We start from the raw sequence: 17,733 nt of genomic DNA, 5'->3' as shown, positions 1-17,733 counted from the left end.
ATTATTTTCTTTTTTCTTTTTTTGTTAATCTCTTCTTTCAAGTTTTCTATTTTAGTGTTTTTAAAAAATTGTTGGTTTTCTAGTTCTTTTAGTTTCACAACCAGTTCATTGATCTGTTCCTTCCCTCTTTTTTGATGAAAGTGTTTAGAGATATACAATTTCACCTAAAGACTGCTTTGACTGCATCCTCAAAATTTTGGTCTCTTTTTTATCAACTTTAACTATTATATTTATTTGTATTGTATTTATGTTCTGTTCTTTGATCTACTCTTTCCTTGAGGTAAAATTAATTTTTAATTCTTTCTTCCATGGTTCTTTACTGAGTATGATTTTTATTGTCTTGCTAATTGAAATTGTAAAAATGTAATTTTATGCATATGCAAATATATAATATGGAAAAATGCAAAATAACATGTTTAAAATATATCTTTTTTTGCATTTACTTGTGAGGTTTTTATGTCAGACTACATGATCATTTATGTAAAGGTACTATGCACAGCTTTGAAATATATATACATATATACTCCTATTTCTATTAAATAATTGCTAAAATTTTTCATAACTTTTCTAAAATTTTATTCAGGAACTTAACTTCTTTTTTTTTAGCTAGATCTGAAAAGGATAAGTTGTTATTTATCTTTGTTATTTATCAAAATGTAGTTTTCTTATTTGTCTCTTTTAATCAAGTCAATTTTTGCTGTTACCTTGTGTGAGATCATGATTGCTATCCATGCCTTTTTGACTTCCAATGAAACATAATAGATTTTATTCCAGTTCCTTATTTTTCTGTGGGTATCTTTATCTTTAAGCGTGTTTATCCAGCACAGCATTTGCCTGGTATTGGGTATTGTGTTATTGAAGGATCTCAGGCTGGGGACCTATGAACTTTCAGAGCACCAACAATTGTCTAATTCAGGCAAAGTGTGATTGCGCCCTCCTGGTCTGAGCTCTTCAAACTCCTGACCTGGGTTTGGATCTGAGCAATACGAGCTTGAGCTTGCATCTGAATGGAACTCCAGGAGACCATTGGTGGATTCAGCCACTGTCAGACTGCTGGCAAGCCCTGCTGACTCACTGATAGAATTATAGGCTCCTCTTTGATCTGAGCTGCTTTCCTTGGTTATTACACTGCAAGCTTCAGGTTATATCTGAGATCCTACTTCAGTCCCAGGGTCAGAGACATACAACTACTACTATCTTGTTCCTGATCTTCATCTAGTTACATAGTTCTGGGTTGAAACTACTCCTTTTCCTGTCTTACCCTGCGAAGCACAGGTCTCGTTCTCAGTCTGCGCTGGATTTATAACCCGGATCTGAGGTAAGAATGGCAAAGTTGTCAGTTGGCACCTGTTCTTGTTTTCTGAACAGTGTCAGACTTCTTGGTGCTGGTTCTGGGACTTCTCCCTTCCCTAGCACACAGCCCGAGGCCCTTATTCAGTATCCAGGCTGGAAGAGTCCACTTGGTACACTCTTGACCCTATCTCTTGAAGTCTGCAGTCCTCTCTATCTCCATATACTGAACTGGCCTGGAAAAATGACTCACTGTGTTTTTTTTCTTAGATTTCCACATCAGAACTCAGTATGGTGCATTTTCTAAGTCTTTACAGGGGCATTTTCTAAGTCTTTGTGGTGTATTTAGCGGAATTCTACTGTCTTGACTAGTCTCTAAATTATTCCTCTTCTGTTCTCTAGATGAATCAATGACAAGCACTTTTTATTACAGTGGCATTTAACAGGGAACTGAGCAAATGTGTTACCCCCTTTTACCGACAATCTACTCCCTTAATCCAGAGAATATTCAAGTTTCTTACATACATCAACAGCAGAGGATTCTGCATAGTGTAAACATCTCCAAGACTCTTCTTACAGCAAAGCACAGCTCAAAGCAAAAAAGCTAAGAAGCTTATCTTTCACCCTGTTTCTCTTCCCCAAATCAGAGAGGACAATAGATGGCAACAAATGGATTCCTGAGAGATTCTTGCCCAGGATCACATAGCTAGTAAGTGGAGCTGGATTTGAACACAGATTCTCTGGGTCCAGTGTTCTATTCATTGCATTACCTAGTTGCCCTTGCAGTGATACTAGAGAGCAATGAGCACTAGGATCTCTTCACTGAGAACAGGATTCAGTTCAGTGCCAGTGAGCGTCTAGCACTTGCTCCCCATTGTTGTTCTACCCATCAGCAAAACAGTTGAAGAGTTAGTAATCTCAGCTGGAAGGCTCTTGAGTTTTCTGTCTGCATCTTCCCAAGCTCAGCTTATTTGCCTTCTTTTTCTTAAAGCATTTTCTCTGTTTTCTCAACAACCTCTGATTTCACGAATTATACCTCCTGGTAGTCATCAACTCATCTTTATTTTATGAGGTAAAACTCAAAAAAACACATGCACTCTTCCCATGTTTCCTTGTTATTTGATTGATGGTTTTGGAAGTTATAATAATAGCTAGTATTTATGTAATTCTGTAAATTTTGCAAAGAGTTTTGCAACATTATCTCATTTTTGTTTTTTTTGCAGGGGTGAGGGCAGGGCAGGGCAATTGGGGTTGGGTGACTTTCCCAAGGTCGCACAGCTAGTAAGTGTGTCAAGTATCTGAGGCCAGATTTGAACTCACATCCTCCTGACTCCAGGGCTGGTGCTCTACTCACTATACCACCTAGCAGCCCCTACATTATCTCATTTTTACACTGAAAACAACTCTGTGGGGTAAATTCTAATATTATCCCCACTTTACAGATGAGGATACTGAAGTAGATAGAATATGTGATTTACCCAGGGTCACAAGACTAGCAAATGCTACTTCTTTCTTACTGGAAGATGAATCTGAGTAGAAGTGTGCCAGATCAGAAAAAGCTCCAAGTCTTTGGACATTTGCCTATACTACTGACTCAGAATGCTTAGATAATAAAGGAGGTAGGAAGATAGAGACAATTAGAAGGGCTGATTAATCCATGAGTCCATTTCTGACATGAAATGAATTCTACCAATCCTACCAATGATCCTTTATCTAGCCTAGTCTTGATTAATGAATTCAAAGGTACCTTGGCCTGCAGAGCCTGGAATGGTGTATCTATTTGTAAAAGGCTCCTACTCTTTTGGCTTACCTCCTTACAAAACCCCATAGATCACTTGGTCTAGGTAAAGAAGATTGCTTGGGTCATAGTTAGGTATATAGCTTCATTTCTTAGAATCAGGGCAAGAGTTGCAGTGAGGCAGAAATACATGACTTTTTGTATCCCTTTTGCATGAGTTTTCCACTGGTGGTCTGTATGCTATTAATAAGCATACAATTCAATAAGGAGTTATTATGATGTTTTCCATTTCTTGACATCCAGAACCAGAAAAATACACATATCCAGAGGTTACTAAGGCCTTGCCTTGTTACCTCACTGTCCAATCTTCCCCTTCCTGGATTGGGCATGGCTTATCGTTTCCTGTCATCTTTTTAATTAGTATGAAATCAACTGATTTTGTTGTCACAATATACTGCCTTGTGTTTATCTGAAAAGCCTTGTGGTCATGGCAAAGAGGGGTGAGCCTCCCCTCACAAAGATGCAATTGTTATGACCAGCAACATCCATCCAAACAACCTTAGTTCACCCAGGGTCTCAGGCAGAAGGACATACACAACTTGGAAAATTATAAGGGTTCCAAGAAAGAAGATAATTTCAATTAAACATTTAGAGGATGGTGATGCCAAGTCCAGGGGATTTTCTAAGAGAAACTAGGCTACTGTGTGCCTCCATTTCTTTTCTGGCCAATGGAGATAATTTTATTAGACTTGTTGACATCACAAGGCTGTTATGAGACAGTACGTAGGACAATGATTGGAAAAGTTAAAAGCCTTATGCCAATGAATGATGAAAAGTCTTTTCCAACTTTGAATAATAGAAATGGGACTCAAATTCAGATTCTTTGAATTCTTCCTTGCCCAGGGTTCTTGCTATTACATGCATACAAGACTACAGGGAAGTCTCCAACAGCACCTGAAAAGGCTTGCAAAATGTGCCAGAAAATGTGAGTAGGTGGAGCTTGGGTAGCTGTGGGATTGGATTGAAGCCTTTGATTTCTCCATATTACTTCAAATAAAGAAGTTTTGAAAACTTCCTATTCTGATTATAATCTCCTTCCTAGCAATAAACATATCAATTATTAGAATCCATGGAGGATATAGACATTAAAAATAGTTTTTATTCTTAGATGACTTTTTTCTGTATTGTCATTCAAAATTCAGAAAGATACAGTGCTTCCAAAAATAATAATACATTATTTCCCCCTTCTCTTTCCTCCCAATGCCCTATCATCATATGACAGCCTTATCATTGTACTTAAGGCTGATCAGTCTTCAGTGTCACAACAAGCCCAGGAAATATAAAGAGGCAATTGGTAGGAGAGGGGCCCAGACATTCTAACCAGCTTTATTGGGTGAGTGACTGAGGAGGAGAAGCTCCTATAAACATTTGTCAAGATGAAGGTCCTGTTCTTCACCATTGCACTAAGCCTGTTCTCTATCCTCCATGCTGATGATGTTGCATTTTCTGCTTTTAAACCATCGGAGGTAAGGTTGCTTTGAGAAATGCCATAGAATGCAGGGGAAGGGAGAAGATATGTGCTAGTGAGAGGATGTCATTTAAAACCCAGGTCCTCCTGGGGCTTTTTCAGTCATGTGTGGAACCTACAACTTTCTCATTCTATAAGGTACAGTAGTTACAGGGCAATAGGCTCAACCAGAAAATGTTGGGTTTAATTTGGTGGTGGTGATAGGGATGGTAGTTCCAAAGGTAGAAGCCTGGTCAAGGATTTTACTCTTCTCTTGCCTTTACTTTTATTTACTCTGTCCAGAGTAAACTAGACATGGGAGCTATCATCCAGCTGATCTCTGTCAATGGACATTTCAAACAAGTTATACTCCCAAGTGGAATTGAACCTTTAATGACTCAGGGTCACTGTTTGTGAGGATTAATTTGTGGGATCAGTGCCAAATCCCTGCTCTATTTTAGGCCATGGAATATTTATTGCCACTTTATAGGTTTGGGTTCTTAAGATTAGTTTACCTGAACCTACTAGTTTCTTCTGGATTTTGTTTTCAGTCTGAGTGTGCTGCCACCAGGTCTGTGATAGTCCATGGGGTAATTGACTCATGAGTGAATTTTGCATTAGACCTGGGGTTAGTTCAGAGAAGATCCAGTGGATTAGGAGGTGATATTTGTGGAGCAGAGAGATCTGTTAGTCCCTCATTTGTCTTTCCTCAACACCTGGCTATGTATTACAATTCTCTCTAGGGCACATACTATGTACAAGTCATTGCAGTAGACAAAGAATTTCCTGAGGAGGAGATACCTAGGGACATGTCACCTTTGACCATCATGTACCTTGATGATGGCAAAATGGAGGCCAGATTTACCATGAAGTAAGTAGACTGCCTGGAATTATCCTTTCAGCCTGCTTCATCTTTTACCTTTCCTGCTCTAGGACCACAACTAGAACTTATCACTCTTTAGCCTCTGAATATCGCTTTATAGCCTTTAGCTTTGGAGCCTATAGCTTTGAATCTTTGAATCTAAGCACATGCAGTAGTTGGAAGTTTTCATATGTGAGCAAGAAGTTTCTATTTTAGCATCAATGGGTGAAATGCTTCCTTCTCATCTATTGACTGACTTCCTGAGTCACTATCCAACTCTTAGTAATCATATGGGTTCAGGACTCTTCTAACTTTCCCAATTCTCTTTGTGGATGCCTGTGTCCTATATAGTTCATGACAGAAGTCATCATAGGTTATGCAGCATTGTCTGTTCATACCATAGACCTTTCTCCATTTCCTTTGGGGCCATGTGTGCTTTTGATTCCTTAGAAAATATGGTGTTCTATGATTCCCAGTTCTATAGATTTGCCCAGACAATCTTTGATATTCAAAAATGGATAGGAACCCACACAAACTTTTTAATGAGTAGGACTACTAAGGGCACAAGCCGTGATACTGACCTGCTCTCAGATATTCTCTTGTGGTTGGGCAATTTGAGATCTGATTCAGGAATATGGAAATCAAATGACCTTCTGTGATTTTGATGACATATAAATTTCTAACAGTCTTGTCTTTAGGGAAACTGTTCATGTGCATTCTACTCTCCAGGAAGGATGACAACTGTGAAGAGATTAATATAATGTTGGAAAAAACAGTTGAACCCAGGAAAATTACCATGAGTAAGTCACTGTAACATATCACATTAAAAGGACCCCCAAGGCCAAAGAATCCCACTTTGAGGCCTAGTCTCCATAGAAGTAACTTGTCAAGTTCAAGCAAAGGCTGGGATATGGGACTTCTCTGGGGTCCTGGAGTCCAAAGGGGTGCTTTCCTTGACAATGTACAGAGAATTTGGCATGCTTTTCTACAGCGTGGATTGAACTGACAGGAGGTTTGCCCTCCCACAGACATAATTAACCAGATCACTGAGGTAAAGGGGATAGGGGTGACAAAAGTAGATTAGGCAGGTACTCCCAAGGATATACTTTGGGAAAACACAAGAACACTTTCTTTTTTTTTCTGATTATTATTTATTTATTTAATATTTTTAGTTTTCTGCATTGATTTTCACAAGAGTTTGAATTACAAATTTTCTCCCCATTTCTGCCCTACCCCCAACTCCAAGATGCCATATAATCTGATTGCCCCATTCCCCAGTCAGCCCTCCTGTCTGTCACCCCACTCCACCCCACCCCTTTTCCCTTTCTTTCTTGTAGGGCAAGATGAATTTCTATGCCCCATTGCCTGTATATCTTATTTCCTAGTTGCATGAAAAAACTTTTTAAACATCTGCTTTTAAAACTTTGAGTTCCAAATTCTCTCCCCTCTTCCCTCCCCACCCATCCTCCCTAAGAAGGCAAGCAATTCAACATAGGCCACATGTGTATCATTATGCAAAAACCTTCCACAACACTCATGTTGTGAAAGACTAACTATATTTTGCTCCTTCCTATCCTATCCCCCTTTATTCAATATTCTCCCTTGACCCTGTCCCTTTTCAAAAGTGTTTGCTTTTGATTAGCTCCTCCCCCATCTGCCCTCCCTTCTATCATACCCCCTTTTTTATCTCCTTCCTCCTTCTTTCCTGTGGGGTAAGATACCCGATTGAGTGTGTATGGTATTCCCTCCTCAGGTCAAATCAGATGACAGCAAGATTCACTTGTTCCCCCTCACCTGCACCCTCTTCCTTCCTACAGAACTGCTTTTTCTTGCCACTTTTATGTGAGATAATTTACCCCATTCTATTTCTCTCTTTCTCCCTCTCTCAATATATTTCTCTCTCATCTCTTAATTTGATTTTATTTTTTTAGATATCATCCCTTCATATTCAACTCACCCTGTGCCCTCTGTCTATATATACATATATATATGTATATATATATATACATATATATGTATGTATGTGTGTATATTCCCTTCAGCTACCCTAATACTGAGGTCTCATGAATTATGCACATCATCTTTCCCTGTAGGAATGTAAACATAACAGTTCAACTTTAGTAAGTCCCTTATGATTTCTCTTTCTTGCTTACCTTTTCATGCTTCTCTTGATTGTTGTGTTTGAAAGTCAAATTTTCTATTCAGCTCTGGTCTTTTCACTGAGAAAGCTTGGAAGTCCTCTATTTTGTTGAAAATCCATATTTTGCCTTGGAGCACGATACTCAGTTTTGCTGGGTAGGTGATTCTTGGTTTTAATCCTAGCTCAATTGAGCTCTGGAATATCATATTCCAAGCCCTTCGGTCCCTTAATGTGGAAGCTGCCAGATCCTGTGTTATCCTGATTGTTTTTCCACAATATTCAAATTGTTTCTTTCTGGCTGCTGGCAGTATTTTCTCCTTGACCTGGGAGCTCTGGAATTTGGTGACAATGTTCCTAGGAGTTTTCTTTTTGGGATCTATTTGAGGAGGTGCTCTGTGGATTCTTTCAATTTCGATTTAACCCTCTGGCTCTAGAATATCAGGGCAATTCTTCTTGATAATTTCTTGAAAGATGATATCTAGGCTCTTGTTTTGATCATGGCTTTCAGGTAGTCCAATAATTTATAAATTATATCTCCTGGATCTATTTTCCAGGTCAGTGGTTTTTCCAATGAGATATTTCACATTGTCTTCCATTTTTTCATTCCTTTGTTTCTGTTTTATAATATCTTGATTTCTCATAAAGTCACTAGCTTCCACTTGCTCCAATCTAATTTTTAAAGTAGTATTTTCTTCAGTGGTCTTTTGGACCTCCTTTTCCATTTGGCTAATTTTGCCTTTCAAGGCATTCTTCTCCTCATTGACTTTTTGGAGCTCTTTTGACATTTGAGTTAGTCTATTTTTTAAGGTGTTATATTCTTCAGTATTTTTTGGGTCTCCTTTAGCAAGTCATTGACTTGTTTTTTATGGTTTTCTCACATCACTCTCATTTCTCTTCCCAATTTTTCCTCTACTTCTCTAACTTGCTTTTCCAAATCCTTTGTAAGTTCTTCCATGGCCTGAGATCAGTTCATGTTTTTCTTGGAAGCTTTTGATGTTGGCTCTTTGACTTTGTTGACTTCTTCTGGCTGTATGTTTTCGTCTTCTTTGTCAGCAAAGAAAGATTCCAAAGTCTGAGTTTAAATCTGAGTCTGTTTTTGTTGCCTCACCATGTTCCCAGCCAACTACTTGACCCTTGATTTTTTTTGTTGGGGTATGACTGCTTGTAGAGTAGAGAGTACTTTGTCCCAAGCTTGAGGGGCTGCGCTGTTGTTTTCAGAGTTATTTCTACACAGCAAGCTCTGCCACACCACTGCTCCATCTCCCCCAAGAACTGCCAACCCGGACCACAGCTCAGATCTTAAGCAGTCTCTGCACTCCCACTCTGATCCACCACTTAATTCCTCCCACTGAGTGGGCCTGGGATCAAAAGTAACTGCAGCTGTAGTTCTGTAGCTGCACCTCCTTGGCTCCCCACCCCTCCCCTGGGGTGGTGGCTGAACTGTGAACTCCTTTCACTCTGTCCCCTGCAGCTTTTCCCACTAACCTCTGTTTTCTTTGTTGTTTGTTGGTTGGGAAGTCTGGTAACTGCCACAGCTCACTGATTCAGGGTTCTAGGGACTGTTCTGCATGGCTTCCAGTCTGGTTAGTCCAGGAGTGGCCCACTCTGGTCCCTGCTCTGTTCTGCTCCCAGATCCTTGTGATAGACCCTTCCCAGTGACCATCCAGGCTATGCTGGGCTGGAGCCCTGCTTCCCTCCGCTGTTCTGTGGGTTCTGCAGTTCTAGAATTTGTTCAGAGGCATTTTTATCAGTGTTTGGAGGGTCCTGGGGGAGAGCCCTGGGCATGTCCCTGCTTTCCAGCTTCCATCTTGGCTCCACCCCCACCAAAAGAACACTTTCGTAACCTCTCTATCCCTGTTCACTCCCAGGATTTGAAATTCTCACCTTTAGATAGTTCCTTGGGTAAAGGTACTATCTCATGAAGGCTATTTTAAGGAGTCACATATGCAATAAGGGAGATAAAGGGAAATAAGGGAGACAAAAATGCCTATTAATACCTTGATACCAAAAAATGATGGGAGTGCTACTCAGGGTGATGTGTCGATGTAGGGTGCCACAATACAGGTGTGTACCTTACAATTGGAGGCTTATGGAGGTGGGAGAGATTATCAAATGAAACTTAAATTGCCTCACAGTTCTGTTGAGGGTGGATTTCTCATTGAAGGAGGGACAAATTTCAAATGAATGAATGAATGAAAAAAGCATTTATTAAGTGCTAATTTTATGTAAAGCACTGTACTAAACTCTGAACAGGCCAACAGAAAAATAAGACAGTCGCTGCCCTCAAAAGAGCTCACAGTCTTCTCTCAACACATTGATAAGACACAATCCCCACTAATGGAACAAATGCCTAGATACTTATTGATTCTTATTAATTATATGACTTTGGGCAGGACCTGTGATTTCATTGGTATCAGGAACTGTCAGTAAGTATAATCCTACCAATATAGATAAGCACCGGCCTTCAAGAGGAAATTGATAAGTTAAGTGACTTGTCAGAGTGAGACTCAAATCAAGATCTTTTGTTATGGTCAAAATAAAGTAAACTGAGGCACAAAGTACTGAGCATAATCAGTTTGTTAATAAGGCACAAATTTACCAATAAATAGGATCTCAGTTTCCTCAGCAAAGCTGATAAACTGAATGAGGGGGACAGCTCTCTTTCACAGTTTTGGAGAGTACAGAACAAAGAACAAAGAACAGGACTTTATAGGCAGAGAACAAGTAGAGAAAGTGCCAGGCCTGGAGTCAGGAAGACTCATCTTCCTGAGTTCAAATCTGGCTGTGTGACCCTGGGCAAGTCACATAACCTTATTTGCCTCAGTTTCTTCATCTATCAAGTGAACTGGAGAAAGAAATGGTAAACCACTCCAATATCTTTGCCAAGAAAACCCCAAATGGGGACACAACTGAAAAATTATGAACAAAATCTACAACAAAAAGCTCAACATCATGAATGGCAAAATCAATAAGATTGGTTACAGAAATGAGGCATGGGGGACAATATAATGGATTAGAAATTGGGAATGAGGGGCTGTCCACCTGCAAGGTCAGAGATAGTGGTTCAGACTTCTTTGGATAGCAGACCAGACATCCTTGAAGGATAGCGTGGTGATACATACATACTAGACCAGATTTCTTGGTGTCCACCTGTATCTCTCAAGGATAAAAGATTTCCTAGAGGCAAGAATAGAACAGTGGTTAAAGGACAACTGGATTTCTAAACTTAACTCATTGTAGACCAGATGAATTTCTGAACTGAGCTCAGAGACAAAGAATTATGACTTAGGCAAGTTACAGAACAAAATCAGTTAATGGTAAATAGGATCAATTAAAAGATGATATAGAATCAATTTGATTATTTCAATGACTCAATACTGGGTTTCTTTTTGATCTTGGTCAAATTAATTAAATTCTTTGGACTTCAGTTTTCTCATCTGTAAAATGAGAGATCAGACTAGATTTTCTTAAGCTCCCTCCAGATCCAAATCACTATATCCTGAGTTCCTATTACACACAATGGTTTGTGATAATTCCAGAAGAGAAGTACAAAATGATGTGCTGCATGAGGTCCAGACAGGGAAAGTCATTTTGCTATGGAGTCATGCAACTATCCTTGGGGATTTTTGGATTATGGTTGCTTTCTGGCCATAGTACATCTCTGACCAGAAGTGGGGTTCTCAAGTATGCCTCAGTCTCTTCTATACACATATTTCCTAAAAGGATTTAGAATGCTAAAGGGGTATATTCTGTGTTCCTGTATAGACAGACGCCTACGCTACACCTGTGCTGCAGTAAGAACATCCAAGCAGAAACATTGGATTCTAGTCTGTCCAAGAGAGTTTCAAGGCGAGCAAATCAGAATGGCTAAACTTGTGGGTAAGTGACATGTGGTTCTGTGAATCAAGAGAACAACAGCCTCAGTATGTGAGACGGTTGCTAGAATCTGTCCATCTAGATTGTCCTTTTAATTCTCAAATATGAAATCCCTGAAAGTAGCAGGAGCAGATTGATTTTGCATTTGATACTTGTCAAAGCCCACTGAAGTGGACAGTGGACTCTACAAGTCACCTGATTCCCTTAGCTAGGGATTTGATAGAAACACTGCTAAGCCATTGCATTCTCGGGCTGTAGACACTGATGTAGCTTTTTCTTAGTGAGTCACCAAGGGGCAGGGACAACTAAGTGGTGCAGTGGATAAAGCACTGGACTGGGAATCAGAAAGGCTTATATTCCTGAGTTTGAATCCAATCTGAGACACTTACTAGCTGTGTGACCCTGGGAAAATCACTCAACCTTGTTTGCCTCAGTTTCCTCATCTGTAAAATGAGCCGGAGAAGGAAATGACAAACCATTCCAGTATCTTTGACAAAGAAAACCTCAAATGGGGTCATGAAGAGTAGGACACAACTGAAATGACTGAACATACACACACACACACACACACACACACACACACACACACACACACGCGTGCGTGCACATATATACACACACTGCAGAGCTTGACTTGAACAGAGCAAGAGATGGAAGGAGAAGGAGGTAAACATGCACATGTGTCTTCCACTGCACTTCTGGAGATTTGGGGGTATTGTTTTAGTTCATGTTTGGTAGATTTAGGTGTTTTTTTCTCCTATGCAGCTACAGGTTTGGGATACATTTGGGATGGGGGGCAAGGGGACTTGTTGGTAGGGGACAAGTGCTGACTTTCTCAACCACTGCTGAGTTTTCATCTGATCACCTTTCATGCTAACAATTAAATTTACTAAGCAGTAAAAATGAGGGACTCACTATAGGAAGTATTTATTATGAAGGTAAGAATTAGAGAGCTATTGTGTCAGACCTCACAATTATTCACCCTGATTTCTCTGCAGGTCCAAATACAGACAAGAACCCAAAGGCCCTGGAGGATTTTTATAGGTTTATCTACAGAGAACGATTTGATAAAAGAAGAATTATCACCCCCAAACAAACTGGTAATAAGAATGGAGCTTTAGCTCTTCCTTGTTCTGTCTGTCTGCTCCCCATGTTCCAATCTCTTTTCCTCTATTCCCTTTTCATTTTTAAGAAGCTGTTTTATACTAACTTGTTAGCAGATCCCATCTAACATGAACTATTGTTCAGTTGGTGAGCTCTGTGGTAGGAAATGCTTTTGGCAAATGCATTCACATGTGTCTTTATTTTTGCAGAGGCCTGTGCCCCAGAACATGCTTAAGGTAGGTGTCCATTAAAGACTTCTAGAGCATCTTCCAGAAAATTCTAGAAACCTTCAGTTCAGCTGGGACTTAAAATGCCACTTAATTCAGCTCAGCTATAGGAAGATGAACTAAGCCTTTCCAGAGTCCTGATCTTGCTTTTGATATCTTGAATAGATCACAAACTCCTTGGAATTTCTGTCCTAAACTTTAGTGCTCCGATATTTTAATAAATACTTTTGAAAATTTCACTCCATTCCCAGATATTAGAACTTAAGACCATTGCCCCTTGGTGGGTTCTTTGTGGAAGCAGAGAACAATGGGCCAGGCTCCATCCCCTTAGGAGAGTAACTGTGATGTGGAGAGAGAGCTGAACTTGGAGCTAGAGGACCTAGCTTCAAGTTCTGGCTTCAAATACCAGTATGACCTTGGGAAAATTATTTCAGCTCTCTGGATCTTGGTTTTCTGTTCTATAGCATGAGTGTTGGCAGATTAGATGATCCCAAGGTCTCTTCCAGCTCTAAGTCTAGAGTGTTATAAGCCTAATTATCCATTATCGTATTTGAAGGCAATGATGAAATTTCTGACCTTTTGGTATACTGGAGCCAGGTCTTGCTAGCTCATGTGAAGCTTCTGCTCCCTCCTGCAATTCCAAGAATTCATCACTGAGTTTTCTTTTGATGTTTTCTAGGAGATGATGATTCCTTTCAATATCAGAATCAATACTGTCCAGGAAAAATCTGAGCCATCTCTTCAGATGACAAGCATTCTCTGTTCCTGGATCCAGCATAACCTCCTCCCTCATCACCCCAACACCATCCTTCAATTTCTAACAATTTCTAACATTTTCTATGCTAACATAAGTGCTACATAAATGTATGAAGCAATTGTCTTGGCTCAGTCTCTTTGTTAGGTTTTCTTGAGGTAGTGAACAAGAAATAGGTTATAACTAAATCAAGTACACATCTCTGGGAATCCTAGGATCTTGGACTTCCAACTTGTGGCTTCTATTGGGTGTGGCCAAAGGTTGCATATATATGATATTCAAAAAGCTGTCTTTGGTCAGTTTCATGCTAGCCCTTAAAGTAAGATCCAAATCTGGAGAGGTAAATCAATGATGAAAACAAATCATTTGTGGGAAGATGGCAGCATGCTAGGAGGAACCTGGATCCTTCACAAATGCTTCAGCAAAAATGCACCCCAAATTCTTTGGAGTCAGATAGAAAATCCTCTACCCAGTCCAGAGATGCATAAAAAAGGCTATAGAAATCTGGAATGGAAATAGCCTAGGGTAGGTAGAAAGAACGGTGCAAAGCAATTCCATGGCAGTAAGAGAAGGGGCTGTTAGCAGGGCTCAGACAGAGTGTATTCTTCGATTCCTAAGGTAGTAGGAGAAAAGGCCATGAGTAGAACTCAGCAAGGAGACAGTCCCCAAGCCCTACAGTAAGAAAAAGTGTTTAAAAGGCCCTAGACTGAGCCCAGTGGGGAGGGTGGCCCCTAGTCAGAGAAATGCCTCAGGTAGACTGTCAAGAAAAAAGGAAAGAAGGGCCTTAGGAAGATCCTAGTGCTGAGATGGCTTTTAAGGTCTGTGATAACTGGAGATAATAATAATTTCAGCAGCAAAGTTGCCCCAGAGCTTTGGCCACAGAAGAAAAAAACATCCTGAGCAGCATCCAGGCAATTTTCTCCTAACCTAGCATCCAGCTACATTGGGCCTGAGCTATGGTTCAGGTAATAAACTCAAATAATTCCTGAAGAAGGTGGGGCCTAGGCTTTACTATAGTACATAGGATGAAGTCTAACCACACAATCAAGTAGCAGAGAAGTAGAATTTGACCAAGCACAAACCTTGGACCCAGACAGGTGTTATAAGCAAACTAAATAACAAATTTTATGAAGAAATATTTTGGTTTGAGAAAAACCCAAGGAACAAACCCTGAAGAAAAAACTAATCCCACAAGTCCAAGAAGAGCCTCAGAAAAAAATATGCCAGGCTATATATACAAAAAATATAAGAGGATCCTAAGAATATCTGGGAGAAATGAAACAAGAGATCCAAAATGAAATAGCTAGGAACAAAAGAATGGCAAGGAGAATTGAGACTTCAAAATAGGTGGTAGGGAGACTTACCCAAGAAATGAATACCTGAATATTAGAACAAGTCAAACAGAAAACAACTGAGACAAGAAATATTTAAACAAAACTAAAAGATTGAAAAAAAAAACACCAAAGAAAATATAAGGGACATAATATAAAAATATGCAAAATAGGTTAAAGAGAGATCATCTAAGAATTATCATCCTATGTGAAAATCCTCCTAAAAGAGACCTTGGATGCTAAATATCAAGATATCAAAAATGAAATTTTTCAGGTCTCAGCACCAGAAAGAAAAGTTAAAAAAATGCACTAGGCACTTTCTGAAAGAAACTACACAATCAAAAATCCCATGTATACCATAGCCAAATTCCAGAACTTCTAGGTAAAAATACAAAAAGTAACTAAAAAGAAAGCCTTCAAACACCAAGAACCCTAGACTGACTAGGGGAGGCAAGATAGGTAAGGTAATAGTTATTAACAAAACAAATTGTCCTGAAGAGGAGATCAAGAAGGAGAGATTAAAAAGAAAGGAAGAAAGAATATAACCTGGCACCAAGGGAAGAATTAGGTAAAGAAAAGAATGGCAATAGAGGAAAAAGGTCATTTTCATTTATAGACCAAAGTATTAGGAAAGCTCCCTCTCTTTTACCGCTTTCTTACTTGCATAGATGAGGATAGGTGCAAAAAGAGAAAAGGTACAAGAGGATAGGATTAAGGGAAATACACAATTAATGATCATAACCACGAACGTGAATATCATGAATTCACCCATCGGCAAAATAGATTCGAAAACTTAATTCAAAATAAGTTGTTTATAAGAAACACATTTGAGTGGCAGAGCCAAGATGGCCGCATGAAGGCAGCGTCTTACCGGAGCTCTCTCACAAGGTCTGTCAGATTCCTATAAAAAAGTGAATTTGAGCAGATTTGAGAGAGTCAGAAACCGCAAGCAGTCTGCATGGGGCAAATTTCTGAGCCAGGAGAGTCTTCAGGCCGAAGGCACGAATCTGTAGGCTTGGAGAGGGCTCGGCGTGGGGAGCTGCTCGAGACCAAAGTGGAGGCAGTTAGCCGGGAAATCCACGTGGGAGACAGGCTGGGAGGAAGCTGGGCGCCTGGAACTGGTGAAGATTCCCAGGCCTTCCAACACACAACAGCAGTCTGTGGAAGTGAGGAGAGGCAGCGCAACCCCACCGGCCGTGAAAACACTTACTCCTGAGGCTTGCAGCCCAAAGGAATGAAACTCGGTTTCTCGAACTTCCCGGAGACATAATGGCCAGGTTAACGGCTCTAATCCCTCCCCCCCTCACCCAGAGAATTCCTTGGGGGGCGGGGAAAGAATGCTGGAACAGAGGAGAAAGAAGTGGGGCTTCAGTGATCAAATAGTAGAAGTTCATTAGTCCCAGAGGGGCAGAGTCGGCAGGGGTCAACAACAGGAGCCCAGACTTAATCTTGCTCCCCCAGGGGAAGTGCCAGAGATCAGCTCAAACAACAAACAGCTGAGACCAGTACTGGAGAGCACCCATAGGGAGTGAGAAGTCAGGGAGCCAGACCCCTCCCCCACACCTCAGGAAACTGAAGGCTATAATTCTAGACTCACAATCCCCAGAATAAGAAAGCTGGGACAGAGAGCTCTGAGCCCCAAAGACAGAAATTTGTTGTAAAACCAGGAAAAGGCAAACCAACATGAAGAAGAACACAAAAAAAAACTGAGGACAATAGATTCTTTTTATGGAGACAGGAATGATCAAAACACCAATTTGGAAGAGGACAGCAGTGACAATATAGATCCACCTGATACCCCAAAAGATAATGTGAACTGGTCTCCAACCCAAAAAGCATTGCTGGAAGAGATAAAGGAGGATTTTAAAAACCAAATTAGAGAGGTAAAAGAAAACATGGAAAAAATGGAAAAGTCCCTAAAGAATAATATTGGCAAAATGGCCATGGAGATTCAGAATCTAGAGAGAGAAAATGACACCCTGAGAGGCAAAATCAACCAATTGGAAAAGGAGACTCAAAAGCAAAATCAAAACACTAACTCATTAAAAATTAGAGTTGAGCAAGTGTAAGCCAATGAATCTATGAGGCACCAAGAAGTAGTAAAGCAAAATGTACAGAATGAAAAAATAGAAAAAAATGTGAAATATCTGATTGGGAAAACAACGGACCTGGAAAATAGATCCAGGAGAGACAATTTAAGAGTTATTGGTCTACCGGAAATCCACAATGAAAAAAGGAGCCTTGACAGTATCTTCGAAGAAATTATCAAAGACAACTGCCCAGAGGTCCTAGAACCAGAGGACAAAATAATTATTGAAAGAATTCACCAATCACCCCATGAGAGAGATCCCAAACTGAAAACACCAAGAAATATTATAGCCAAATTTCAGAACTATAAACTCAAGGAGAAAATACTGCAAGCAGTCAAAAAGAAGAAATTCACATATCGTGGAACTACAGTCAGGATCACGCAGGATCTCTCAGCTTCCACATTAAAAGACAGGAGAAGTTGGAATATGATATTCTGAAGGGCAAAGGAGCTGGGACTACAACCAAGGATCAACTACCCAGCAAAAGTAAGCATAACTTTTTAGGCAAGGTGATGGACATTCAATGAAATAAGGGAATTCCAGACCTTCCTGATGAAAAGGCCAGAACTCAATGGAAAATTTGATCTCCAAATACAAAACTCAGGAGAGACATAAAAAGGTAACCAGGGGAAAAACCCCATAAACCTTATTAACCAATAAGGGCAGGTTGTTTGCATCTTTATGTGGGATTATATCATCTTATGTATGTTTTATATATATATATATATACGTATATATGTCAGTCTTGAGAATGGTACAGCTATTATGACAATTGAAAGGGATACACATAGATTGTGAATGCCTGTATAAAATA

The 17,733-nt window shown here is 39.9% G+C and overlaps 1 protein-coding gene across 1 annotated transcript; it reads left to right on the top strand.

Moving 5' to 3' along the window:
• Window positions 1-4,464: 4,464 nt before the first annotated feature.
• On the top strand, window positions 4,465-12,752 carry LOC118841214 (late lactation protein). The gene is made up of 6 exons (XM_036748606.1): window positions 4,465-4,554; window positions 5,279-5,406; window positions 6,127-6,197; window positions 11,303-11,416; window positions 12,412-12,513; window positions 12,727-12,752. The coding sequence occupies exons 1-6, from the start codon at window positions 4,465-4,467 to the stop codon at window positions 12,750-12,752; spliced, it is 531 nt and encodes a 176-aa protein (XP_036604501.1).
• Window positions 12,753-17,733: the final 4,981 nt, after the last annotated feature.

The sequence above is a fragment of the Trichosurus vulpecula genome, chromosome 3, assembly GCF_011100635.1.
Source record: "Trichosurus vulpecula isolate mTriVul1 chromosome 3, mTriVul1.pri, whole genome shotgun sequence".
NCBI classification, from domain to species: Eukaryota; Metazoa; Chordata; class Mammalia; order Diprotodontia; family Phalangeridae; genus Trichosurus; species Trichosurus vulpecula.
This window is presented reverse-complemented; position numbering and strand designations above follow the sequence as displayed.

What these genes read in the sequence shown, in the direction of transcription:
- LOC118841214 (XM_036748606.1), top strand. Translation starts at nt 4,465, where the DNA reads ATGAAGGTCCTGTTCTTCACCATTGCACTAAGCCTGTTCTCTATCCTC. An exon ending in GAGGCCAGATTTACCATGAA is followed by an intron (nt 5,407 to 6,126) that starts GTAAGTAGACTG and finishes TCTACTCTCCAG; the next exon opens with GAAGGATGACAACTGTGAAG. An exon ending in TATCACCCCCAAACAAACTG is followed by an intron (nt 12,514 to 12,726) that starts GTAATAAGAATG and finishes TTATTTTTGCAG; the next exon opens with AGGCCTGTGCCCCAGAACAT.